We start from the raw sequence: 27,641 nt of genomic DNA, 5'->3' as shown, positions 1-27,641 counted from the left end.
ATAGTTATTTGCCAAATACTTGAAGAGGTACTTGAAGAGTATTTGCCAAATACTTGAAGATTCAGGGGTGGAACTGCAATATGTAACTTATGGTAATTGTCAGGCATGAGACAGCTTTGGGTGATATTGCCTATGCTGTGTTTACTGTCCTAATGGCTTAATTTAGCTGAAACAAATATTAGGTGGCGTCTGTTGGGGAGATTGGCTCTTGTAGCTGAGTCACCAAAATGGACAGAGGTTGGATACTGGGCTCTGCCATGACTTGGGCAAGTTACTTAATCTGTGTCCTCAGCCCTTGCCTGTCAGATAGGGATAATGCTCTCTTATCTCACAGGGATGTTGAGGATATACCCACAATGAGTAACTTTATCTAAAATAAGAAAATACGTCATTGCAGAAAACACGCTAGCTGAGCATTCTTTAAATACACCTATACGTCTACTCTTTTCATCAAGGTGAGGCTCTTCTGCTCTGTAATTTTACAGACCATTATAGATTCTAGGGTTAATCTCCATCCCAGGATTCCACTGAGAGCTTGTCTACATTGTGAAATGCTGCAATGGAAGAATTCTTCTATTGACCTAGAGCTGTCTACCCCAAGGGTTAGGTCACCTTAACTACCTTGTTCAGGGGTGTGGATTTTTCACATAGCTGGGGCGACCAATTTTTTAGTGTAGACCAGATCTCAGAGCTGCATTGCCTAAGATGATGATAGGCAACTGAGGAACTGGTTAAATTCTCTCTCCTTGTAACAATGGATGGAATAGCATCTTACTTAGCATCCTCTCTCTGAAACGGCTTTTGTGTCTCCAGCTGACAGACTGAGCAGACCCCTGCTTGGTTAAATGGTTTGAATTTAGATTGAGGAAGCTTATTTGGCCACCTTTTGATACTTCTGCTGACATCCAATTAACATTGTCTCTAATTTTTTTTTTTAAACAAGCCAAACAAATCCAAGCCCCCAAACTAACATCTATGAAAGTAATCTGCAAATGTAATAGGAGAGCCTGGCATATGTTTAGAGAATTGAAACAATCAACAAGTAGATGTGTAGAAAAAACGAACTTTATTTAAGATAATTACAGCAATGAGGGACCATAATTACAAAACCCAACAATCAGTGCAGCAGGGGGAAGGTGAACTGCATAAGGAGAAGTTAAAACTGATGTGGAGGAGATAACTACCGATTATTTTAAAGCCAGCGCAGTAAGCGTACATAGTGCTTTTCACCCATGCTAGTAAATGTAGCTCCCCTCCCCACAAAAAATCTTGCTGGAAACATTTAAGTGTCATGGTATTTATCATGCTTTTTACCATGCTGCATAAGAGACTCACAAGAAAATAAGCAAGGGGTTTATCATCACGTGGTTCATTCTTCTCTCCCAGGGTCATGCGGGACAGCTTACCCCTGGGCCTAATGTTTTTTTTCTACAGAAAAAGCAGTTAATCTCTGTCGGTGACCATGTAGCAAACCCAGTAGATCTTTTGCAGGAGTCAGGGGCTACCCATCATAGACTCTGTGGATCCTCAGCAAATCTTGCACCCAATTTCCAGGGCCTTTGAAGATAAACTGTGCAAGAAACCCCCTCTGAGTGACTTCTAGCCCCTCTACATGCCCTTCCTAGTGGTACAGCTGACTAGTTATGCTACCATCATCCCTCTGCCCTCCAGTTGTGCACTTCTTCACAGATGAAGTAGACAGCTTGGAGGTTTTGGATCTGAAGATAAGGCTGTATTGAGTAATAATAACTTCAGCTGGGAAATCTGTGCACATAGCACGGGTTTTTCAGGGGCGTATGTTGTATAGTGGCTGCTCCACAACCATATAACCAAATTCATATGGAGCCCTAACCACACAATGTTGTTAAGCGCATGGCATGGTGGTTAAAGGAAGCATGATGCTCTCTCCCTCTTGTGGTCCCATGTGTCTAGTGGGCATTTGCTCCTTTCTGTTGTGTGGCACAGAATAAAGACCCACTGTAGTTTATCCTGTGATGTGGGGTATAGCTGGAAAAGTGTGATAAGTTTGTGAAGTAACATGCTGCCATTAGTAATGAACTGTTCTCATCGCAAGAAGAAGAGAGTAACACTAAATGTGGCTACCTGAGCTAATTCAGAATGTTTATAAACTCTCTGGTGGTGAAAGTGGTAGGACAAAAAGCATGGCAAAGGCATGGGGAGTTTAAAACAACCTATCTTTCCATTGTAAGTACCCAGGTATAAACTTTTATTACAGTAAAAGGTAAGTTCAAAGGCTGGGCGTGGGACTCAGATCCAGGAGTACTTCCCAGAGGTTAGCCCCCTGCTGTGCTAACACTTACATTTTACTGTTGTATGTTACCACTTAATTAACATGAACTACACCTGTTAACAATAAACTAAGACAAGACGTACATTTCATTGAATGTTTACATCAAACATGTTAGAGAACAGATCTGCCCAAGAGAATTGTTAGATTAGTAACTGGATGGTTTTTTGTGGGTTTTTTTTTTCATGTTTCAAGGTTGAATATTTGACTCAATTAGCAAATAACATGGTGTTAGACTAGCAAAATATACTGTATGGTAGGAGAAGCAGTCAGCATTTGGTATAAGCCTTTGTGCTTTTACAGAAACTTAACTTTTCATTCAGCTTTTGAGGTAATAAGTTAAATAAGCACCACTGTGATAGGTCTAGAACACTGTAGAAACATTTTCCTTTTACTACTAGGGATATATAATATATTTTACAAATTTTTCATGCACACTTGACATCTGCTGATATGAGTTCGGATGAGACCTGCCTTGAGCGTATCTGCTGAGGGCAAGCTCTGGAATTGCTGGTTAATAGTGGTAAGCCAGAAGCTATACTTGTTTGCATAGTAGTGGCAGGTTCCTCGGGCACCATTGCATTCAATGAAAGGAGTAGCTCTGAAGTCTTCCAGACAGCTCCCCGGAGAAACCAGTGACTGTCCTCCACCTTCATCACCAGCTCCAGTGTGCTATGAGACACAAAGAAGGCAGTGTTCAGATACAGGACAGGACTACACAAATCACTGCCCTAGATCAATACTGTCAATAATCAACAGGTAGGGGAGGGAGGAGACCAAGGCTAAAATGACTTCTAAATCTGTTACCTGAAGAGTTCTCACTGTAGGACATTCCTACTGAGGCATACATAGGGCCAATCTTGCAAACCTCACCCCCATGTTTAAGACTTATGGGAGTACTATTGTTGATTACTCACAGTAAAGTTTGTAGGAGTAGATCCTTCAACTATCTGGTTTATCTACATTTTCCATTTTAACCCTATCTCCTCTTCTTTACTCCAGACATTTAAGATTTCATATTTTCATGGCAATAATGATACATTAAGACATGTATAATTCACACTCTTTAAATGACATCTCTAAGCAAAACTGACACACAATCATTATTGTACCCCTTTAAGAACTAAATCCCTCCCTTTTAATGGTGTGCTGCTGAAACAAGCACGTAGCAGTGAATATCCCAACAGACTTCTCTCTAGTTTTCCAAAAACATTTAACATTTATTCTCCTATCGCCTTTTTCTCCCATCCCTCAAAACCCTTCAATTTTTAATGTAAAAGGAGAAACCAAATCAACAGGTTTGTTTTTTAATTCATATGAAAACATAGTAAGAATAAACCCTCATTTCTTGCCTTTCACTGCACAGACCAACTGTTCAGCTTGCAAAGCTGTCCACAGATCAGTAACAAAAGTAGAAACTGAGCTTTTACCACAGTGCTAAATAGGTATGGTATGAATTCCTCTCCTTGCACCGTTCTCTCACTCAGATTGCCATACGGTACCTATGATTCTGGGTAACAGCACCAAAGCTTTAATCTCTGAGGTGTTAAACACTGTTCAGTTTCAGGTCTAGTGCAATACTTAAAATCAGTGTGGTGTCACCAGGGATGAACTTGGCCCTCTTCTCCTTTATATGGGCGGAAATGGGGTGGGCACCAAACCAAAATGTCTTAGTGTAACAACGCTCTTAGCTCCCAGACTTAACTCATTTGCCTCCAGACAAATGATGGCCTCCCATTTACATTTTGTTAAGTAGCCTTCAAATCTTTTCACTCACAGCTGAAGCTCATGACACTTCACGTATACTTTAAGTACTATTTGAACAGTGATTCCAGGTTATCCTGAACAGAATCACACAACAGAGTATTTTCAGCTATCTTAATGACCTACCAACTGCTAATGCGCTCAAAAGAAATCTAATTTCTACTCACCAGGGCTCTGAGCCTGCAACAGGATCTGGCCAGGCATGCCCTGTTCTTCCGCATGAAGTCCCATTGACTTCAGCAGGACGCTGGGTGACCCATTCTGAGCTCTTTGCAGGACTGGCCCCTAACTCTAACACCCAAGAAGAGTACCATTTTACTGAAACCAAGGAAGTTGTAGTGAAACACTATTGAACTGAATATGCTTTTCTTGAGATTATCAGGAACATCATGTATAACAAATCTTATTCTTCAGTGTTCAAAATCCCACCCTGTATCCTAACCAGCCACTTCACTAGCCTCTGCTTAATTGCTAATGCTGTGGTGCACACACACATCAAAAAACTGAAGCTTTCCTCCTGTAAACACTTGTAGTTTTTGGCACTTTCCTTGGTAGCAAAGGACTTTGTACAGGGAAATCTACCTCTTGTTGCCAAGGCTGCAGCTCTCTCCTTACCAATGCTTAGTATTTAGACAAGGTATTTACAAACAAGCACTCCTACGAGGTGTTCTGTTCTATATAGGTTTTAATACCAGGCTCGTCACCACAGTACCTGAGCATCTTCCAGTAAATGGATTCAGCAAGATGACTAACTCCTGTCACAGGTTGTTTGTTCACTCACCCTCTCCCCAGCTAGGTGTCTTGTTTTGGTAGCAACAGCCATCTTTATATATATAAAAAGATACTATGTGTGTGTTAGAGAAAGCAACGTCAAAGAAATGTGCCTTGAACCTGGAGCAGAAAGTGGTGAGGTTTGTGATCGTTCTTAGTTACTGGGGAAGTTCCTTCCAGTCTGGGATCAGACCCTGGAGAAAGTTCTATCTGCCACCCAGATGAGCTTTACCCTTGGTGGGAGTTCCATCAGGTCAGAGGAGCAAAGTTGTACACCAGGGTCTATTCGTCCTGAGCTCTACAGAGTCTTTTAGATATACTGGGCCCAGGCCATGGAGTCCTTTGAAGATAAAGAGTGAGACCTTGAACCAGAGGTAACACATGGAGAGGACGTTGGGTCATGTCCCACCTCCCCCAGATTTGCTGCTTGGCTTGTACTGAGCATGTTCAGTAACACTGCTGAAGCTGGCAGCCCTCACTTTGTCCTCCTCCCCTCGCTCCCAGCAGGCACGGGTCATCTTTGCCTTGAACTTGATTTGATATTCTATCTGAAGCCAGTGTACAGAGCAGACGTCAGTTCTGACACGTTCCCGGTAGCGTGTGTGGCTGAGGAGATGCACTGCAGAGTTTCCTACATATTGACTGTTTCATGCCCAGGTATATTGCATTGCTGGAGTCCAGCTAAGCGGTGACAGGCATGAATAACTGAGGCCAGGTTTTCTTTGTCAGGCTGGGACACAAGTGGAGGTGGTAGAAAGTGTTACTCTCCGAGGCTGCTAGATGAGAGCTCTGTGTCAGCAAGAAATCCAAGAGTACTCCTAGACAACAGACTAAACTAATTTTGGTTGTGCTTCTTCAATCCCTGGAGACTGCACCACAGCTGCAAGCTCTTCAATATATTTTCCTCTGCCCCGCGCGCCCCCCCCCCCCCCCAGCATCACCTCTGTCTTGCTCAGGTTCAGCTGCCACCCACTATTCTTCAACCAAGCACTGGGCCATCTTGGTGGTAGTGTCTTATGTGATGAAGGATAGATCTGCATGTTGCTGGTACTTGAGTCTGTGTCATCTAACCAGTTCACTTACTGGTTGACTGTAGATGTTGAAAAGGATCAGAGAGAGCACTGATCCTTGTGAACTCCACAAGTGAGGGGTCTAGTGGGGGAGGGAAGTTTCTTATCACTACGCATTGGGAGTGGTCTTCCAGGAAGGACTGACTATTTTAATGCATTATCCCAGACTACTGCCACCTCTCTCAGGTGAGAGAGCAGAATCTCTTTATCAACAGTACTGAATGCAGAGAGGTTGAGCAGGATGAGAATGGGTTTCTGTCCTCTATCTGTTTACTGGAGGAAATCATTCATTAGTGCCACTAAAGTGGTTTCTTCAGTTTTTTAAATTTTAGGTTTGTAGTTTGAATTTTTTGTTTTGACTGGTGATTGTTTAATAGTCAACATTTGCTGTGGAAAATGTCAATGAAAGTGAGAGTTTTTTTTGTTTTGGTGATGTTTCCTGTGGGAGGCAAATCCATTTTCTGACCAGGTCTACTTAAATAACCTTCAGAAGGCCAGAAACAAAAACAGTACTAGGAGCTGAGATTAGAATCTAGGTGTTCCTGTCTACCCAAGTTCTCATACAGGTTCTCATACAGTACGAGTCACTATGCTTAGCCGAGTGCCTGTGTAGTTCCCTAAGCCTTGGTCAGACATACCTCTCTCTAACTTATCGTACACACCTAGTGGGACATTACTTATTCGAGGGAGAATTCTGCATTCCGTTGTTGTTACTTCTTGGTACTTCCTGCAATGCACATATATTCTCTGTAATTTTATTTTTTCAAAGGGCTGTTGTTCTAGTTTTTCCACTGGTTTTTGCATTTCATAATTTTATTTCTCTCTTATGCTTAAATTTAATTCTTTGAGTAGTGAGTTCTAAAATGCCTAACCTATCCTGCCTGGGTTAATTATCCCTATGGTAACTTTTTAAAAAAAACAATTATATCTAGGTTTTTTGTTTCTACTGGTGGCGCATATCCGCACATTACCTCGATATCGATGCACATAACAAAATTCATTCTGCACATGGATGGAAAAAATTAGAGGGAACATGTGTCTTAAGGATGAATAATTTTCAATTTGAAAGCTGGGACAAACCAAAAACATCATGAAATGTCAAGTTGCTTAAATACAGCTTTTGTTTGTTGAAAATAAAGTAATCTTCACTCTACTACTTAGTATTTTTGACTGACAGTCTAATTCTTCCTTTTTGTGCAGGTCAGTGATTTTGTCAGATCAATTACTTACCATTGTTCCTGAAAGACCTATTACCTACTCCTCATCCTCTCTCTCGCTGACAATGGCTTAGTGGGCCGCCCTCCCCACCTCCATGCATAAACTCTAGCTGACATTTTATTCTTAGCTCAAACGTCTTTTTTGTTTGGAGGGTCCATTTTCTCTACAACATAAAGTGGATCATATCTTCTGCTGTCAGGTACAATTTGTCACTTGGAGCATAGTCACTCGAACCTCCACGTACTAATCTGGTTGGAGAGAAACTGTTGTCCCAGCCCTTCATGTAACTTTAATTGGCCTCCATGATGAGGGAGAGAGCAGTTTTCCCCACACATTTCTCCTCCCTGCTTCTATGGGACGGTTCAGCGCGTTTGGATTTTTAGCAAACCTGAACCTAAACCTGAACAACTTGGCCAATAGGTGGGAGCCCAGCTTAATGTAACTTTGTGCGATACTGTCAGCAAATGTTGAAAAGGACAAATACCATGAGGAAGGAATATCCAATCCATAAACTGCGCCACCCTTCAGGGCAGTGCGGAATAGAAACATCTTGACTATGGACAGCAATTGCAACAGCTGGGGCTTCACAGACGGAACAACGACTGATATATGGTCTAATTTCTTCTTCTGCCACGGGCATCATTGGAAGAGGTGCTGTGGTTGAGAGCCAGTAGGATTTATCATTTCTGTTTGCATAATAACAGACATCCCCAGGGTTACAGTAGAGGAAAGGCATGGTACTAAAACGAGCCAAACAGGATCCAGCCAGCCCTGTAAAAAATAAACCATCACAAATCTTTAGCATGTGCATATTCAAGTAATGATTTCTTTTTAAGCTTATTGTGCATACCTGCATAATTCGGTAACATTTATATTTGTATTACAGTTCCACTCAAACTTCAGTAATGATCTGGAGAAATCACCTCCAGAGGGAGATGAAAGAAAGATATTTAGTTCCAATCCGCTGTCATTTCTAGGCATCCTAGCCTAATATGCACCGAAGCCCAAATTTTCAGAAATGGTCTATAATTTTGTGTGCCTCTAGTTTTGAGTGGCAAAATCAGATTGAAAGTGTCAGATGTTGAGATGTTAAAGAGCCATGTACATACCAAGGTCCTGGTTATGTGCTTTTTCCTGTCCTTCAAAATACAGTAGACTGTAGCCACTCCAGAGTTTGTTCATACCAACTGGGCACATTGGCTCTTGTTCAGACTGGCTATGCTTCACCAGAAGGTACCCAATGTTAACACTGCGACCTGGCATACCTGGTAGCCCAGGGTTACCTGGACGGCCTGGTTCACCTTGGGGAAAAATGGAAAGAGACAATAAACAGTAACTGGGAAATAGCCATTTTAGACTTGATTCTGACCAACAGGGCGGAATTGGTAGTGAATCTGAAGATGGAAGGCAATTTGGGTGACAGTGATCATGAAAAGCTAGGATTTCATGATGCTAAGGAAAGGAAGGAGTGAGGGCAGCAGAATAAGGACAGTGGACTTCAAAAAAGCAGAGCTGGTCGGTAAGGTCCTGTGGAAAGAAAAATCTAAGGAGGAATTCAGGAAAGCTGGCAGTTGCTCAAGGAGACAATATTAAAGGCTCAACTGCAAACTATTCCAATGCAGAAGAAAGATCGGAAGAATAGTAAGGGGCCAATATGGCTCCCTCAGGAGCTCTTTAATGACCTGAAAATCAAAAATGAATAATCCAAAACATGGTCAACTTGATAAGGAAGAGCACAAAAGAACAGCCCAAGTATGTAGGGACAAACTCAGACAGTCTAAGGCACAAAATGTGTAACATCTGGCAATGGTTATAAAAGGGAATGAGAAAAGATTCCTTAAATACGTTAAGATCAAGAGAAAGACAAAGGGAAGTGTAGGTCCTCTACTTAGCAATGAAGGAGAGCTAATAACTGATGACACGAAGAAGGCTAAGGAGCCTCAATGCCTATTTTGATTAAAAATAAAAAGGTTAATGATAACCTGAAGCAATCTCGGCACCCTTAGATATTATCTTTGAGAACTCCAGGAGGATGGGAGAGGTCCCAGAAGATGGAGAAGGGCAAACACAGAACTTATATTTAAAAAGGGGAACAAGGAGGACCTGGGGAATTATAGATCAGTTGATCTAACTTCAGTATCTGGAAAGATACCAGAGCAAATTATTAAACAATCAGTTTGTACACACTGAGAGGATAATAAGGTTATAAAGAATAGTCAGCTAATCTACATACTGGGATGGGACCTATTCAACATTTAATTTTATTGCATGATATTTATCTTCTCTTTATGGAAAGCTAATGTAGTCAATCAGCTACACTTCTAGGACTGATCCAATTCTGCTGAAGTCCCTGAGTGTGTTGGATTGGGCTCTCTAGATTTTAAGTGGAGAATGTGATTCAATACTAGAGCTGAGCAAATAATTCACAAATAATTATCTGATGACTTTAGCCTCTTTCTGCTCATGCAATATAGGCAAGCAGTGATTTTCTTTTAAAATTTATTCTTCATCTAAAATTACCTGCCAATTTTTTTGGGTGACTTTTTTAACCCTATAAAGTGATTGATTGTGAACAATTTTCCACAAATATTCAATATTTGACATTCTTATTTGGGCTGGACTGATTTGTGGTGTTCAACTAATTCATATGGTAAAGTTTCTGGTTCCTAACTGGATGTGCACCCAACCACTTGTACCACAACTGCTCATCTATTTACCTTACGTAGGAATTTGAAATTCTGTTTTCATGAACATTCCTGTTTGTAAAACCTTATTGTTGGCGTATTTACTGAAGGCCAGAACAGAAGGGGCACAAGCATTAAAACAAATTAATTTAAAAATCTGAGTGAATGTTCATGGAAAACGTGCACTGAGATCTAGTTACAACACTTAGCTTTAAACAGTCTTTAAAACTATTTCCATGAAAACTATTAATCAGCAAAACCTAGTAAGAGCATTGGTATTTGATGTAAGTGGAAGTCAGGAGAGTTGCTTCAGAACAATTGTTGACAATTGTACAATGATAAAGTGCTAATAACAGAAGATTAATAGAATGAAGTGGGGAAAAGAAATAATAATAATAATGCAACGTCACTTACCCTCAAAGCCTGCTAGACCTGGGAAACCTGATGGTCCTTGATCTCCTCTAAAACCTGGAAGAGCTGACATGCCACCTCTTCCTTGGAACCCTGGTTTACCTGGTGGGCCTCTAAAACCTTAAAACCATCAAGTTCAACATGATCAGACAGATTTTATTTTATTTTTTTAAGTACAGAAAATAAGATTCTCAGAGCGAAGTTCTGTTCTGAAAAGTTACCATATAAACCTAGCATCTACATACCCAACAGATCTGGTTATTATAAACATGTGTGTTCAGTCAGACCTGCAAAGTTTGTCACCTAAACTAAAAGCAAGATCCTATGATGCTTGCCTAGACGAAGTTCCTCACTGACTTTTTAATGAGGAATTTTGCCCAAGAAAGAACTGCAAGATTGGGCCCCATAATTCTATTATTTTTCATGCCTGTTACCACTGCAGATCCCATATAAACTATAGGAGAAGAATGGAATTTAGCTCAATGTATCTCACCAACAGAACTGTTGTTTGAAGTTTGAGGTCAGATTTTGCCCTCAATGACATTTGTATACCTCAGCTCATGGAGTCAGTTTGGATTGATCTAAGATGACAATCGGGACCAGTGTGTGGTTCATGGTTGTCACAGAGACTTGCAGTTGGTTAAGATCTGCATGTTGCACAGATTCATTTTGATTGCTCAGGATTCATTTTTGCAGGGGTGGCAGTGAGAAAATTTCCCTTGTGACTTCAATTACATTTAGAATTAGTGAGAAATAATAGGTAGGGAACCCCCCAGCACTACTTTTACAGAAGCCCTATTCTGAACAGCACTGCACTTCAAGTGTGAATGCACAATTCCTACCTGGATCACCTGGTGGACCGTGGGGCCCCATCTCACCAGATATTCCTTGGGGACCTATATTTCCATGTGGGCCTGCTGTACCCTGGTGAGTGACCAGCTTAGGGGGGACTGCAGGCAGCCCAGGAGACCCTGGAGGTCCTTGAAAACCTGTATTATAAAAAGAAAAAGTGAACTCGTTTTCAGACAAAACAACTCCCTTCCCTTGGTGTGCTCTGTCTGTCACTCAATGAGGTACTAAGGTTGGACATTTTAGTTGACTATTAATATTAGAGATGTACCCTGAGCCATAAAGTTCAGCTGCAGATCTGGGTTTGCAATTTCCAAGGGTTTGGGGAGTAGGAGATCACTTGGCATCCTGGAAGGTGGGGAAATCATTCCAGGCCTCAGGGGTTGTGTTAAAACAGGTAAAAATACATGAGTGGAAGGAGACAAAGGGAGCAAGAAAGCAGAAGAGTGGGTAGAGTGTAGCTTGTGATATCCAAAGTTGTGCAGTGCTCTAAAAAACTAGAACGAGATATAGCACTGTCTATTTTTGTAGGCTTTTAAGGAAGAGGGAGGGTTGGTATTAGTGAGGCGTAGGGTTTTTTACATTTCCAAATATCTTTTCTGTTGGTCTACTCTGGTGGGCTGAGTAAGGAGTTGTTATAGTTTGTATGTGGTTGGCATTTTAAAGGTTTTTGAAAAGCACCTAAAGTTTGGAGTTGGCCCTTTTCATTTATATACACATTAAAATCAATTTTAGATGGGAGCCAAACTTCACAACTGGCCCAAAGTTCATTCAGGAATGCAGCCATGGGGTCAGTTTGAAGGCAGGTGTGGTGGCTGCTGAGCAGGTAAGTTTTATTTGTTTAATGATGGAAAATATAGCACCTGAAGGCTCTTACTCACCAGTAGGTCCTCTGTCCCCCTTGGGTCCAGTGGGCCCTGTGTCACCAAAAGCTCCCACTAAGCCAAGAGTACCCATGAGACCTTGTGCGCCTTTATGCCCTTTAATGCAAAATGTCACATTTGAATTATTGTATCTATGCACAGATAATATAAATGGTCACTTCTAACATCTACTGTAGCAACAAATAACCATTTCTTTTAAAAAAGGGTTCATTTTTTGCCAGCTGTACCTTTTGGTCCAGGGTACCCTGAAATTCCAGTTCTCCCTGGTGGTCCAGGGTCACCTCTAGGTCCTTTTTGACCATCTTCTCCAAGCACACCTATTTGACCATCTTCTCCTTTGCTTCCTGCTGGAGCTAAAATTCCAGGTCTGCCCCGTGGTCCTGGATAGCCTGTGAGAGCACATATTAAATTGGAATCTGTGTTGAAAGGCAGAACTGACAGCATGGACATGGGGGGAAATTAACAGTGTCACCTCATGGTGGAGCATGGGTCCCTTGCCAGGTTTCAATCACTGAGCCTGGGGTGGGGAGAGGGGTAATGCCCATGGGACCCAAGAGACATAAGAATGGCCATACTGGGTCAGACCAAAGGTCCACCTAGCCCAGTATCCTGTCTTCTGACAGTGGCCAATGCCAGGTGCCCCAGAGGGAATGAACAGAACGGGTAATCATCAAGTGATCCATTCCCTGTTGCCCATTCCCAGCTTCTGGAAAACAGAGGCTAGAGACACCATCCCTGCCTATTCTGCAGCCCTGATGTTAGATTGAGACATCCTACACTATGGAAGGAATTAGTTACCTTAGGCCTTCAAGTCAAAGTTTCTTAAGCAGGGTTCATGGAAAGGGAACCAATAAGGGCCCCTTCATAGTATTTTGGCTTTTACTACTTAACAGCCCAGGTGCACAGGTCTAGAAAAGCCCTAAAACTTGGATTCAGGAAAAGTATCAATGGAGGAGGAAATGCTGATGCAGAACTTGACAAAGGCAGTTTGTAATGTGTCTTCACTATGTGACAAGGAGTCTGTGGAGGGTTTGCTATAGCTGTCATCAGTAGAGTACAACCACAGTTCTTCCTATGAAACTACTACTTGTCTAGTGGAGTATGACTTTTACAGAAGGGAGCTTTTTGCTTTGAAAGAATTAGGCTTCTCAGATGCAACTGACTATGCAAAGGGATGAGGTGGAAAGAATTAATTTAGCCTGAAGGGATGGTATCTACTGAATTTTCCTCTTCGTTGAATTCCTTTAAAGTAATGCTTTGGGATTCTTCTAACATCTTTCCAGCAGCTGGGGAAGCCCATCAATGTTTAAGAGCTTTAAAAGAAAGAACCACTTGGCTTGATTTCAAAATTATTACAGAACTCTGAGAACAGTTCAGGTTCAAAATAAAGTCTATCTGAATACAGACTTCTTCTTTTACAGCATGGCTTTTATTTATTTTTAATAAAAAGTGTCTTTTGTAAGCGCTTGCAACTTCCCATCCTGGGAGGAGGAAGGGAAAAAATATCCCTATGTTCAAAAAGTGGCGGGAAAATGATAATTACTTTTAAAGCTTAAGGACGGGATTTTCAAAAGCACCCAGCAATGATAAAACTCCCCTAGATTTCAGTAGAAGAAGGGCTAGGCCAGTGGCAAGAGAATTTGAAAATCCCACCCTAAAGCTTTGTCTTGAGTAGACTGTAAGCAAATCAGCCAAAATTTTCAAACCTCATTTTCAGAGGTGCAGAGCTTCCACTGAAGTTAGAATGGAAATAGGGCCCAGATTTTTAAAAGGTATTTGGCGTTGTGCTCAGCACTACAATGCCTAGCAGCGGAGACTATCTGATTTTCAAAAGTGACTTAAGCACTTTGGAGCCAAAATCCCATTGAGTAGTCAGGAAGCAGTTAAACCAATAACACAGGGAGAGGGTAAAAAGAAGGAAGATCTGAGCACTCTGCACAAAATTGAGATGTTAAGAACAAAATAATGAAGGAACCAAAGAATACGAAGAGAAGAAATTCTTTAATTGCCTATAACCTAATACTAGGAGTCTGGGTAACAACCAAGAGAAACTGAAATTGCTCATTTAGGAGAGTATTTCAATCTAGCTGGTATTACTGAAATCTGGTGAGATGATTGACACACCCGGAATGTTAAAAATCCAATGGTTATAACCGAGGCAGGAAGAAACGAGTGGGCAAAAGGGGAGGGGGAGTGCCATTCTATTTAAAAATGGCATTCTCTGTTTCCGATTGACTGATAACTCAAAGAAAATGATCTTGGATACTTATGGAGCAATGTACTAACAGATAAAGCATAAGATGGTGTATTAGTTGGTGGCTGTTACAGCCAAATCACAGTAGGTAGCAGGATGACTGCCTCCTTACACATCTATCTCTAATGTGTAGGGAGCAAGAACCCTGTGTGATCATGGGGGATTTCAATCTGAATGACATATGCCAGATGTCTCAAGCTGACAGTACAAAAACACCCTTAGAATGTCAAAACATTTTAGATGACAATTTCATAACTCAATAAGTGTGGCAGCCAACATGGCGAAATTCTTTATCAGATTTTCTTCTAAAGAGGAACTGATCACAGACCTAAAAAATTAATGGTAGTTTGGGTACAAGTGATCATGACTTGATTACACTGGTTATGTGCAAGCAGAATAAAGTCCAGACCAGTCTTGTCACCTTAAGAGCGCCAGTTTCACAAAGCTGAAAACAATTATGAGTCAAAACAGCTGGGAGGAAGAATTTAATCAGAAAAACATGAATTATAATTGGGAATCATTTAAGAACACCTTACTAGTTGCCAAATAAGTCACGATCCCACAATGGTGGAAGAAGGCAGTGCTGGTTTGAAAAATGGACATGGTTTAGAGGAGAAGTGAATGCTGCTATAAAAAGTAATATAAATGTGTGTGTGTGTATGTATCTATGTATGTATAATTGATAAGGAAAGCAAAGGGATACAAGGAGAGATCTATGGACAGCGGCGTTAATGACAGTAAGGAGTTTAAAAAATATATTAACAGCAAAAAGAATCCTGACAATGATACTGGTCAATTACTAGATGGAAATGGTAGAATTCTCAAGATGGCAGAAGTGTTCAATAAATATTTCTGTTCTGTATTTGGGGAAAAGATACACAATATAATCTTATCATATGGTGATAACTCCCCATTTCACTAGACTCTCTGAAGAATGCTAAACAGAAGCTACTAAAGTTAGACCTTTTAAAATCAGCAAGTCCAAATAACTTGCATCCAAGAGTGTTAAAAGAGCTGGCATTGTAGTTTGCTGGACTGGTAATGTTGTTTTTCAATAAGTCTTGGAGTACTAGGGAAATTCCAGAAGGTTTGGAGAAAGCTAATGGTGTGGCAATTTTTAAAAAGGATAAACAGGATGACCTGGGTAATTATGGGCTGTCAGGCTGACATCAATCCCAGGCAAGATAATGGAGTGGCTGATATAGACTCAGTTAATAAAGAATTAAAGGAGGGTAATGTACTTAATGCAAATCAGCATGGGTTTATGGAAAATAGATCCTGTCAAACTAATTTGATATCTCCTTTTGATGAGATTACAAGATTGGTTGATAAAGGTTACAATATTGACTTAATATACTTAGACTTCTGTAAGGCGTTTGACGTGGTACTGCATTACATTTTCATTAAAAAACTAGAATGATATAAAATTAACACGGCACACATTAAATGAATTCACAAAAAGAAAAGGAGTACTTGTGGCACCTTAGAGACTAACCAATTTATTTGAGCATAAGCTTTCGTGAGTTACAGCTCACTTCATCAGATGCATAAAGTGAGCTGTAGCTCATGAAAACTTATGCTCAAATAAATTGGTTAGTCTCTAAGGTGCCAGAAGTACTCCTTTTCTTTTTGCGAATATAGACTAACACGGCTGCTACTCTGAAACCTATTAAATGGATTAAAACCTGGCTAACTGATAGGTCTCAAAATGTAACTGTGAACGGGGAATCGCCATTGAGAGGGTCTGTTTCCAGTGAGGTCTTGCAGTTTTTTCATGACCTCGAAGAAAACATAAAATCATCACTAATGAAGTTTTCAAATGACACAAAAAGTGAGGGAGTAAATAATGAAGACGACAAGTAACTGATTCAGAACATTCTCAACTGCTTGGTAAACTGGGTGCAAACAAACAATATGCATTTTAATATTGCTACATATAAATATTTACATCTAAGAACAAAGAATGTACAGGACTCTATCTTGGGAAGCAGTGACTCTGAAAAAGATTGGGGGTCATGGTGGATAATCAGCTGAACATGAGCTCCCAGTGTGATGTCATGACCAAAAGAGTTAATGTGATCCTGAGATGCATAAACAGGGGAATCTCAAGTAGGAGTAGAGAGGTTATTTTACCCATATATTTGGCACTGGTGTGAGTGCTACAGGAATACTGTATCCAGTGCTTGTGCCCACAATTCAAGAAGGTTGTTGATAAACTGGAGAGGGTTCCAAGAAGACCCACGAGAATGATTAAAGCATGCCTTATAGTGATAGACAGAAGGAGCTAAGTCCACATAGCTTATCTAAGAGATAGTTAAGGGGTGACTTGATTACAGTCTATAAGAATCTACATGGGGAACACATATTTAATAATGAGCTCTTAAATCTGGCAGAGAAAGGTATAACAAGATCCAATGGCTGGAATTTGAAGCTAGACAAATTCAGACTGGAAATAAGGCATACATTTTTGACAGTGAGGGGTAATTAACCACTGGAACAATTTACTAAGAGTCATGGTAGATTCTCCATCACTGACAATTTTTAAATTAAGTTTGGATGTTTTTCTACAGGATATCCTCTAGAAATTATTTCGGGGAAGTTCTATGGCCTGCATTATATAGGAGGTCAGACTAGATGGTTCCTTTTGATCTTGGAATCTATGATGTTGGATTTTAGCTCTTAAGTGCCGAAATCCCTTTGAAAAATGAGATTTAGGCTCCTTATCCATTAGGTGTTGCATTGCTGAGTGCACCAATGCCTAAATACCTTCAAAAATCTGGGCCTATGTGCCGAACTCAGGCACCCAAGTTTGAACTGTTGGAGTACTCTAAGGGCTGGTCTTCACTACTGCCGTAATTCAATGTAAGTTACGCTACTTCAGTTATGTGAATAACGTACCAGAAGTCAATGCAGCTAGATCCACTTACCTTGGCGTCTTCGCTGTGCTGTGTCGATTGGAGACACTCTCCCACCGATTTCCCTTACGCTTCTCGGGAAGGTAGGTACACAAATTGATGGGAGAGTGTTCTCCCATCGATCTTGCATGTCTTCACCAGACTCGCTAAATCAACACTGTTGCACTGATCGCAGCAGTGCCCATTTAGCCAGAAGTGTAGATGTGCCTAAATAACAAAGTAGAAGCCTGGCAGTCACTGGAGGGGCTGCTAAATATCCCAGTAGAGTCATTGCACCATGGTTTATTCTGGTCCTTCTTTTGTGTGTGAGAAAGGTGGGCTCATGGACCACCAGTTGCAATTTTTGTAGAGTGGAAAAGTGAATGTGTTTTCACAATACAAACTTGACAGCCCAAATAACTTAGTAGTTCAAATCAATACACTCAAGTTTTGCGAGCAATTTTAAGTGATTATTTTTTCACTGGTTTAAGTTAGCTTGTCACAGACTTGCAAGCCTCAGGGATATTAAATTTAAAAAAATGTAAATTAATTAGTGCTTTTGAAAGTTGCTAGTCAACCGTGGAGCATTAAATCTATTTATCTGCAAAGCAAGCCCACCACTATAATTCAACAGTAACCTGTACAGACCACCTCTGGGGGTGTGTGTTGAAGGATCGTTTTATCTCCATTTTATATCTCACGAGTTTTCTTCAAAATTAGGTTCCTGATTTGGAAAGCACCTGGGATGCTTTAATTAATTAGAGCTAATATAAATAACAGTGACAAACACTGCTAAACATCTGTGTTTAAATATTCGCTCTTCATCTGCTAATGCACACATGGCATATATTACCTGGCACTCCATCTAGACCTGGAGAACCCACATCACCAAGTATTCCTGATATGTTTGAAACTCCAGGAAAGCCTGGAATTCCATCAGACCCTAGGTTACCAATTGGGCCTCGTTCCCCTGCAAAGAAAGTAAAGACATAATTAATACTGCAGAAAAAGAGCATAAATTACCAGATGAACCAGACCTTGTACTCTGTGATTTTCAGAGGTGCGGAGTAGTCCCGTTAACTTCAGATGAAAGTGTGGGTGCTCAGTGTGACACTGTATAAAAAAGGAGATCGTCTGCACTATTGTTGTCACCAATGTTACAAAATTGTGATAAATCGTGTACAAAGCATGCCTTGTAAGATATCATTGGAATCTGCTAAGTATTATTATCCTGTTGAAACGTGTGTATCACCATTGTATGAGAAGTTATGACATTTTACTGTATGCTTGTTACTAAATGTGTTCTGGGGTAACACCAATAAGACAGATTTACATCAAGACTAGCCAGCCACGGTGTTGATAGGCCATTCAGGAGAATCAGCTCTTCCAGTGGGATCTTCCTGAGGACAATGGAGGCCCAGTGATTCAGCAGGGCACGTAGAACATGTGATGCATAGCTCGATGTCTGAGCCAGTATTTTTCCATGCCCATGGACTGGGGGTATAAATTGGAGATGGGGACATTACTTCCTTGCCTCATTCCTGCTCCACATCTCTGTACTCTGATTTCTAACAAAGGGAGCTTTGAACAATGGACTAAGGACCCCAATAATCAGGATGGACCAGAGAGACTTATTGCAAGCTAGCAGATTTAACATCACTACTGTTATCCTGATCTACAGACTCTGAAATCAACTAATTTCCACCTTAATTGAATTGGCTCGTTAGCACTGACCCTCCGCACTTGGTAAGGCAACTCCCATTTTTTCATATACTGTGTACTTATACCTCCCTACTATATGTTCCACTCCATGCATCGGATGAAGTGGGTTTTAGCCCATGAAAGCTTATGCCCAAATAAATTTGTTAGTCTCTAAGATGCCACAAGGACTCCTCGTTGTTTTTGCTGATACAGACTAACACGGCTACCACTCTGAAACTAGTAATGTATATAATTCACTTTAACCTTTTAATAACTCTTCTCTTTTTTATATTAATAAACCTTTAGTTTTTAGTTTACTGAAGGATTGACTACCAGCATGGTTTTGGGGTAAGATCTGAAGTATACTCTGACCCTGGGGTGAGCGGCTGGCTCTCTGGAGCTGGAAGAACCTAATGATTTTTGGTTTTAATCATAATTGAAAACAGACGTCTGTTTTTTTTTCTGGGTGTTGTATGACGGGCTAGAGGGCCTGATGGGGACTGACTGTGGCTTCATAAAAACTAATATCGTATTTTGGAAGTACACATCTGTTTCTAGCTTGGTGAAGTCTTATGATAGAGTACAACGTCGGACTTGGGCATAAACCCTGTATTCTGGCAGTCTGACCTGAAATTGGCATTCTTAGCTGTGTCCCATACCAGGCAGTGTGACACTCAGCACCCTGAAAATGAGGCTCTAAGATAGATATAACTTTGTTTTTACCAGTTCCAAAGCAGGTATGGATAGTTAGTTATTTCTTACCATACTGGGTGCTAATAATCTTGTATGTGCCAGGTGCTCTATTATATAAATATTGTTCCAAGCTAGCAAGTACTTGAAACACACTGGCTCTGCAGCAGAAGAGCAAACACCACTGTACCAAATGTCCTACAAAATCAGTGGCTATTGATTCCTTTAATTTTTCAATTAAAAATAGAGATATGTAGAATCCAGAGGACATTCTCCACAGATCCTAAGTTTTTAAACAGTTGGAAGTATGGGCCATAACTCCTTGAAACTATCCATTTAAGTCGGATAAAGTAATACTATTGCAAATAGTCTCAGGAAGCCATGAAAATATTTTAAATCTATTTTTTCTTCAGTAAACAATTAACACTAACAAACAGGAACGAAATTAGCAAAATAGCACCATTTCTAGGAGGAAAGTTGAGAAGGCACAATGTATCTTAGTGGCCACAAGAAATCAGAGTATAACTGAGCGTTTCCCCAAGGGAGCAGAGCTAGAGCCATCAAAGGGTGCAGGGAAAAGAATTAAGGGCCTGATTAATTAAGTGGGAATTTCAGGCCCTAAATGTTGGAAAGTCTTCAAAACATACAACTAACTAGTTTATATGGTTATTATCATAGATGAATTTATGGACAGAGTGTGCTTTCATGGAAGGGCAGTTATGAGAGTGGAAGTTAAAATGGAGTGGGGCTGCTACCCTTAAGGGGGCTTGGCAGGGGGCCACTTTGATGTCAGAGAAGTGGAAAAGATTAAAAAAAAAAAACAACTCATCTGCTCAGCTACTCAGTGTAGCAGCTGTTTTTCTCTGCTTTTAATAAAATAGTTCCATAAGATACTGATTTCATTAACAACTTCAGAAGACTACATAATACTTACCTTTAAACAGAATAATCAATGTTTAAAAATTTTATTCCTTTGGTGTAAATGCCACTGATGGGAAAATCCGTTTTTTATACACCTTCTAGCTTCTGAGTGTTTAAGGGGCACTCAGATCACATTTTCAAGCTGTTTTCTGCAACCAGGAGAGCTAGAAACATTTTATGGGCCTATATTGATTTAAGAAAAGGAGGACTTGTGGCACCTTAGAGACTAACCAATTTATTAGAGCATAAGCTTTCGTGAGCTAAGAAGTGAGCTGTAGCTCACGAAAGCTTATGCTCTAATAAATTGGTTAGTCTCTAAGGTGCCACAAGTCCTCCTTTTCTTTTTGCGAATACAGACTAACACGGCTGTTACTCTGAAACCTATATTGATTTAGTTCAACAAGGCTGTGATAAGAACAAACAGGAAGGCAATACTATGGCTCTCCAGATAAGAACATCCTGGCCTTGACTTGAAAAGTCAACAGGAAAAGCTATTAGCTTTAAGGATCCTACAGCCTGACTTCAATGATGCAATCCTTGTTTTGTCAGAGTGGGAGCTTAGAAATCAAATGGACACCCTCACCAGGAATGGTCAATTGTGAAGAGTTGTCCAGGGCGGGTGTCCGAAAAGGAGACTAGGCCTTCCACTGATCCAGGGAATGAATTAGCTAAGCTTTAGGGCTGCAGTTCTCAACCTGTGGCCCAATTAGCACAAAGCTTCAGCCCAGCTGTGGGCTAAAGGCCCCCGGGGAGCATGGGGTCTGAGTTCCTGGCTGCCCCGCATGGTGGGGCTGCCGGCCAGCCCTGCGTGGCAGGGATCCAGACTCCAAGGGTTGCCCCACGGGCAGGGTCTGGGCTGCCGCCCGACTGCCCTACCACACAGGCAGGGTCTGGGCTGCCGCCCGGCTGCCCTACCACACAGTCAGGTCCAGGGTCGGGGCTGCTGTCTGGCCCTACACAGCAGAGTCTGTGGTCCCTACTGCCTGGCCCTCCGCTCAGGGCTCCACTCTGCAGAGGGGTCTCTGGTCACATGGGGAAGGTTTTGGGTGAGGGAGCGCTGTGGTTCTCAACCTGCGGCCATGCAGCCCACAATGATAAATAGGTTGAGAACCACTGCTTTAGGGAAAGGCAAGCATGCATGTAGACTGGTTTATTATTTTAAGACCGGTTTTCTCTGAAATGCTGCTGTTCTAAATGAATATTACTTTGCTTTAAGCAGGCTATCAGGTCCCTGGATACCTCTCTCATGGCTCCTGGAGGGAAATGAACTGCAGGTGTTGAACCCAATTCAGGCTTGTGGAAGCAATTGTGATTAGCACCTGGGCTCGTAGCACAGGGCCCAGACTAAGAGTGGAGAATTGCGTGATTCCACCACAGAAGAGAGGAGCAGTTTGAGGTTCAAGACCTGAGGGACGCACTCAAAGAGACCAAGAGTGGTCAGAGGTCCAGGTAGCCAAGTAACTGTGACACTGAGGCTTTAAGGAAAACACCAAATATCACAAAACTCACAATAAAATCACAAGAGTTGGCAATATTGGAACCTTCTAGATCAGGGGTTGCCAATCTGAGCCTGAGAGAGAGCCAGAATTTACCAATGTACGTTGCCAAAGAGCCGCAGTAATATGTCAGCAGCCCCCCATTAGCTCCCCCCTCCCCCGCTCCCAGCGGCTCCCGCCCACCAGCAGCCCCACCGATCAGCTCCTCCCTCTCCCTCCCCACACCTCCCGATCAGCTGTTTCGTGGCATGTAGGACTCTCTGGGGGGGAGGAGCGAGGGCATGGCAGGCTCAGGGGAGGGGGCGGGAAGGGGTGGAGTGGGGGCAGGGCCTGTGGCAGAGCCAGGGGTTGAGCAGTGAGCACCACCCCCCCCCACCCCCGGCACACTAGAAAGTTGGCTCCTGTAGCTCCAGCCCCGGAGTTGGTGCCTATACAAGGAGCCGCATATTAACTTCTGAAGAGCCGCATGTGGCTCCGGAGCCAGAGGTTGGCCACCCCTGGGCTAGATAGTGTAGCAATAGCTCTATGAACATCATACTTCTGTATCAGCTTGAAGTACCTGTGTGAGGCTTGGAAATGACAAATAATGAAAAACTCTAATTTTCAATACAGTTAATACTTGGCATAGATTGAGAACTGCTACCCCCACTAGCAGCAGGGCCATAGCTGAGTGAAATGGCTGTAGATTTCTTATAAACAGCTGTAACTTAAATTGCATTGTGTGAGAATGTATGCTAGCACACTTGCTATGCTCCAATATAGAATAATAAAAAATACAACACCCTAAACACTGACCTGGATTGCCTCTCTCGCCTTTCTGGCCTGGTGCTCCTCTGGTGCCTTCAATACTGCTCGGTTTGCCTGCTTCCCCTTTGTCACCATAAATACCTGGGAAACCTTCAGCCCCATATGCATCTGGACCTGTTTTGGAGTTAGTAAGAGTAAACTGCCAAATATCTCAGGATTTCATAATGCTGCTATACTACATACTGAAAACTGTATTAAAATAACATTAAGGCTCTTAATACCGATTTAAACCTGCCAAAAGGAAAGGGATTATGATTTAAAGATTTGTCCCTAATCACCTAATTTTGATTAGGTTGCACCATTTAAGATATATTACTTTTTGCCAATCCTGGAATATCCACACAAATTCCATCAGAGCCTACTGTTCACATGCTAAATTTCAGATGACTATGTTAAGAAATCATATACAAACCCATCCCAAATGGAATTTATAATGGAATAGCCAAGATAACCTGGTGCCTTTATAAAAGGACAGAATAAGATTGTCACACATACCTGGGGAGCCTGGCAAGCCCTTACTGCCTGGCAAACCATCCAATCCACTGATTCCTCGGAAGCCAGGTAAACCTGTTAAACATTTTACTCATGATTATCTTATACATAGGTTCAATGAGTTGTTAAGATTCTTTGGTTGGTAGAAAACGGATGCGTTTGATGGAAAATATAGCTTCCTGTCCCAAAGGTAGCCACAAAAAAATTGTATTAGGATTTGAATTTACACACAAGTGTATATGCTTATCACAAACCTACACACAACTGTGTATTTTCCTTTGTTGGCAAATGTATCTATTTTTCTCGATATGATTATGCAGTAAAATCATAGCCTTATTTTTAAGAAGCAGCTCCAATCTAACTGGTAAAAGTTACACCAAGAACCAACACAAACAAAAGAAAACCAACCTGCCATTAATTATCTTCTTACTGCCCTAGCTTTGATAGGATTCATCTTTATACCTTTTTGTAGCCCCTAAAGCAGGATAACAGTAAGGTGGCCACACATCCTTCAAGTTCTGTAAAAAGAATCTCAAGGGGAAAAAAAAATCACTGTGTGGGATTTTAAAAATCAATCTGAAAAATGCCTAAAGCTTGCTGCTGTTTGAAATGGGGCATTTTCTGCCCCATGCCTGGAGACGAAAACTTACATGCTTTAATTTATTAAGGGGCAAGGGGGCAATCCTTGGTCTGGTAATTAAGAAAGTTCACTGTTTTATTTAAAAATATTATTTATATCTTGACAACAAAGCTCTCAGTGTAGCGTGCCATAAGTCATTTACTTTTCAAACCGTGTATTCAGTATCAGTGAACTCTACTGCATCTGATGATTATGTAAGATGAATTGCTCACTATCTAATGCACTGTAGGAAATGATATTACTCTCTGCTACATTTGAAAAAGAGTTGATCATATTGTTGAAAATTAATTTGTTTTGCAACCATCATGTGAAATTAAAACAGTTCCTGTAAATTAGGTTCTTGACATATCAAAAACTCCCCCTTCAGTCAATGTGAGAATGCAAGGATCCTTATAATGCAAGAAAAGTCAAATCATACAAGTGTACATTTATGCATCTGAGATTTATAGGAAACCAGCATTTATTGGAAAGAGAGGTAGAGCTCTGAAATGCCAATGATCCTCTTTCTTCCTCACCCCAAAATGCACAATAATGAAATACTTAGAGTAAAATGACTTAATTAAAATAGTTTTATAACCTGCTTTTCCCGCTACACCAGGCCATCCATGACTTCCTTTTTCACCTTGAAATCCAGGAATACCTGGGTCTCCCTGTGATCCTGGTGGTCCAACCAGTCCTGGGAAGCCTATAGGAAAAACACATCATTAATTCTGGGTGTCCATGAAATTGATCCTATTGTATACCATAAAACATGGACTGTGCTACCTTCAGTCTTTCAGATAGCCAGCATGGGCAGCCTTATGGATAAATAAACAACAAAGTCCCCTACAACAAAATTATGAAATAAAGAGCTAGTGTGAAGTATGCTATGGGGGAAGAAACACATACATCCCTCTCCCCACCTTCCCCCCAAAAGAGCAGTATGAGACAGCAAAAAATGCATTGTTTTACTATAATTGCAAACTTCATGCCTCCAGCTACCTGAGAAATGCAGACATAGACAGTGGTGGGTTTCTACTGCTATTAGAAAAAACAATTTGAATATTTTAGTCTAATTGCTGTGCCACCTTGGGCAAGTCATTTCCCTTCTTTGTGCCTCTGTTTCCCCTTTCACTCTGTCTGCCTGGTCTGTTCAGACTAAGCTCTCTTTGAGCCAGGGACAGTCTCTCACTACATATTTGTACAGTACCCAGCACACTGGGGCCCTGATCTTGGTTGGGGCTTCTAGGCAATATACTACTAATAAATACATGGAGCAACATTTTTTCATGTTCACCTAATGGTAACAGATTTCTCAAGTTGCCAATTTGGATCCAGAGCAGAATCTGACCACTATTTGCCTTGTATTGTTAGCCAAAAGAACTGGTTCAAAATACTGTGGCTGAAGGTCCTTTGGGGTATTTTCCTATCTCATTTAAACTAGAGGGAAGGGGAAATATTAGAATGCTCCCTTCCTTGTGTATCATCCAAATACTCTCATCCCTTCTTGTACACTGAACACCATTGCACTAAGACTGTATTACTGTAAACAGGCACGTCATCTTAATTAGTTTAATTAATTAATGAGAGCTCATCTAAAAAATCTGAATATGAATTTTTTTGGGTAAATTTTTCTTTTGAAAATTTTCACATTTTTAAAAAACTGTTTTTGACCAGCTTATTGAGTGGTCAAAATTTTTCAAAAATTTGAAATTTCTGTTAAAAGCATTTGAATAAAACTTTGTTTTTTTATGCACATTTCAAACCAACTCTACTCCTAATCTTAGGATTGCTGCATAGTTAAGACAGAATGTGAGAAATATTTCACCTTTTTGCCCCTTTAAACCAGGAAAACCTTGGGTGCCTTTTAGGCCTTCAATGCCAATAAAACCAGGATCACCTCCTTCACCTTTATCTCCTCTGGTTCCTTTCACACCTGCAACACCAGAAATGTTAATAGATTCCCTAAACAATCACCATATATATGCCAGGAATATTTGAATAATTATCAGGAATAACTGAATTTGAAGTTGCCTATTTAATGAGGCAGGATTCCTAAGAAAGCCCTTGCCTCATTGCATAAAGAACCCACTCGGAGCTGGTCTACACTGGGATCTTACATTGACATAGCTCAGTGGTTCTCAAACTTTTGTACTGGTGACCCCTTTCACATACAAAGCCTCTGAGTGCGACCCCACTTATAAATGAAAAACACTTTTTAATATATTTAACACCATTATAAATGTTGGAGGCAAAGCGGGGTTTGGGGTGGAGGCTGACAGCTCGCAACCCCCCATGTAATAACCTCACGACCCCCTCAGGAGTCCTGACCCCCAGTTTGAGAACCCCTGGCATAGCTACATCTCTCAGGGGTGTGTGGCAGTCTATATTACTGCATTCACCCATTTTACAAGACTATGTTAAATTTGTACAAAGCATACTGTGTATGGTATCATTTGAAAACTCATGATTTGCTAATCATTGTCCTGATAAAGTATGTGTGGTAACACTGTATGTAAAGATATAAGATTCCACTATATAACATTACCAAAACATGGGGCTGAGCAAGGGGCGGGGCGATCCTGACGGAAAGAGATTCAGTTAGTAAGAGTGCTGGATCATGTGGTGAGAGACCTCTTTGCTTTGTATTCACTTCGCTTGTTAAGTTAGGTGTTAGTTGCATTTTACCTTTTATTTCCTTGTAAGCAATTCTGATTTGTGACCTCCAGAAGAAAAGGGAACGTCCATGTACCAGCAGGGCAGATATAGGTAAGTAACCGTTTTCATGTTCTCTCCACAGGTACTAATGCGGAGAGTGGACCAGATGATATGTCTGAGGGAAAGGAGCAGAAGGAGACTCCGCCGATTGGAAGGCATGGTATGCACTGTCCTAGGGTTGGGGGTTCCACGACCACCGCTCCCAAGAGAAGGAGGCGGGTGGTGGGTGGTCGGGGACTCTCTCCTCAGGGGGACTGAGTCATCTATCTGCTGCCCCGACCGGGAAAACCGAGAAGTCTGCTGCTTGGCAGGAGCTAAGATTCGCGATGTGACGGGGAGACTGCCGAGACTCATCAAGCCCTCAGATCGCTACCCCTTCCTGCTGCTCCACGTGGGCACCAATGGTACTGCCAAGAATGACCTTGAGCGGATCACTGCAGACTACATGGCTCTGGGAAGAAGGATAAAGGAGTTTGAGGTGCAAGTGGTGTTCTCGTCCATCCTCCCCGTGGAAGGAAAAGGCCTGGGTAGAGACCGTCGAATCGTGGAAGTCAACGAATGGCTATGCAGGTGGTGTCGGAGAGAAGGCTTTGGATTCTTCCGATGAAGTGAGCTGCAGCTCACGAAAGCTTATGCTCAAATAAATTGGTTAGTCTCTAAGGTGCCACAAGTACTCCTTTTCTTTTTGCGAATACAGACTAACACGGCTGTTACTCTGAAACCTGTTCCAAGGAGTGCTAGGCAGAGACGGGCTCCTCCTAACGAAGAGAGGGAAGAGCATCTTCGCAAGCAGGCTGGCTAATCTAGTGAGGAGGGCTTTAAACTAGGTTCACCGGGGGAAGGAGACCAAAGCCCTGAGGTAAGTGGGATACTGGGAGGAAGCAGGAGCGCGTGAGAGGGGAGGGCTCCTGCCTCATACTGAGAAAGAGGGGCGATCAGCAGGTTACCTCAAGTGCCTGTATACAAATGCACGAAGCCTGGGAAACAAGCAGGGAGAACTGGAAGTCCTGGCACAGTCAAGGAATTATGATGTGATTGGAATAACAGAGACTTGGTGGGATAACTCACATGACTGGAGTACTGTCATGGA

General features: G+C 41.6%; 1 protein-coding gene across 1 annotated transcript in view; it reads right to left on the bottom strand.

The window, feature by feature from the left end:
- Window positions 1-1,047: 1,047 nt before the first annotated feature.
- Window positions 1,048-27,641, bottom strand: part of COL4A2 (collagen type IV alpha 2 chain) — a 249,308-nt gene continuing 222,714 nt past the window's right edge. The window contains exons 37-48 of the mRNA XM_073349678.2: window positions 25,662-25,769; window positions 24,432-24,539; window positions 23,218-23,289; window positions 22,711-22,836; window positions 17,961-18,077; window positions 12,187-12,348; window positions 11,957-12,055; window positions 11,069-11,215; window positions 10,230-10,346; window positions 8,241-8,432; window positions 7,616-7,902; window positions 1,048-2,980 (exon numbers count right to left, since the gene is read on the bottom strand). Coding sequence (XP_073205779.1) covers window positions 2,726-2,980; window positions 7,616-7,902; window positions 8,241-8,432; window positions 10,230-10,346; window positions 11,069-11,215; window positions 11,957-12,055; window positions 12,187-12,348; window positions 17,961-18,077; window positions 22,711-22,836; window positions 23,218-23,289; window positions 24,432-24,539; window positions 25,662-25,769 — 1,790 coding nt within the window. The 3' untranslated portion in view covers window positions 1,048-2,725. The remainder of the gene's footprint in view (window positions 2,981-7,615; window positions 7,903-8,240; window positions 8,433-10,229; window positions 10,347-11,068; window positions 11,216-11,956; window positions 12,056-12,186; window positions 12,349-17,960; window positions 18,078-22,710; window positions 22,837-23,217; window positions 23,290-24,431; window positions 24,540-25,661; window positions 25,770-27,641) is intronic.

This window comes from Lepidochelys kempii, chromosome 1 (genome assembly GCF_965140285.1).
Source record: "Lepidochelys kempii isolate rLepKem1 chromosome 1, rLepKem1.hap1, whole genome shotgun sequence".
Lineage (NCBI taxonomy): Eukaryota > Metazoa > Chordata > Testudines > Cheloniidae > Lepidochelys > Lepidochelys kempii.
This window is presented reverse-complemented; position numbering and strand designations above follow the sequence as displayed.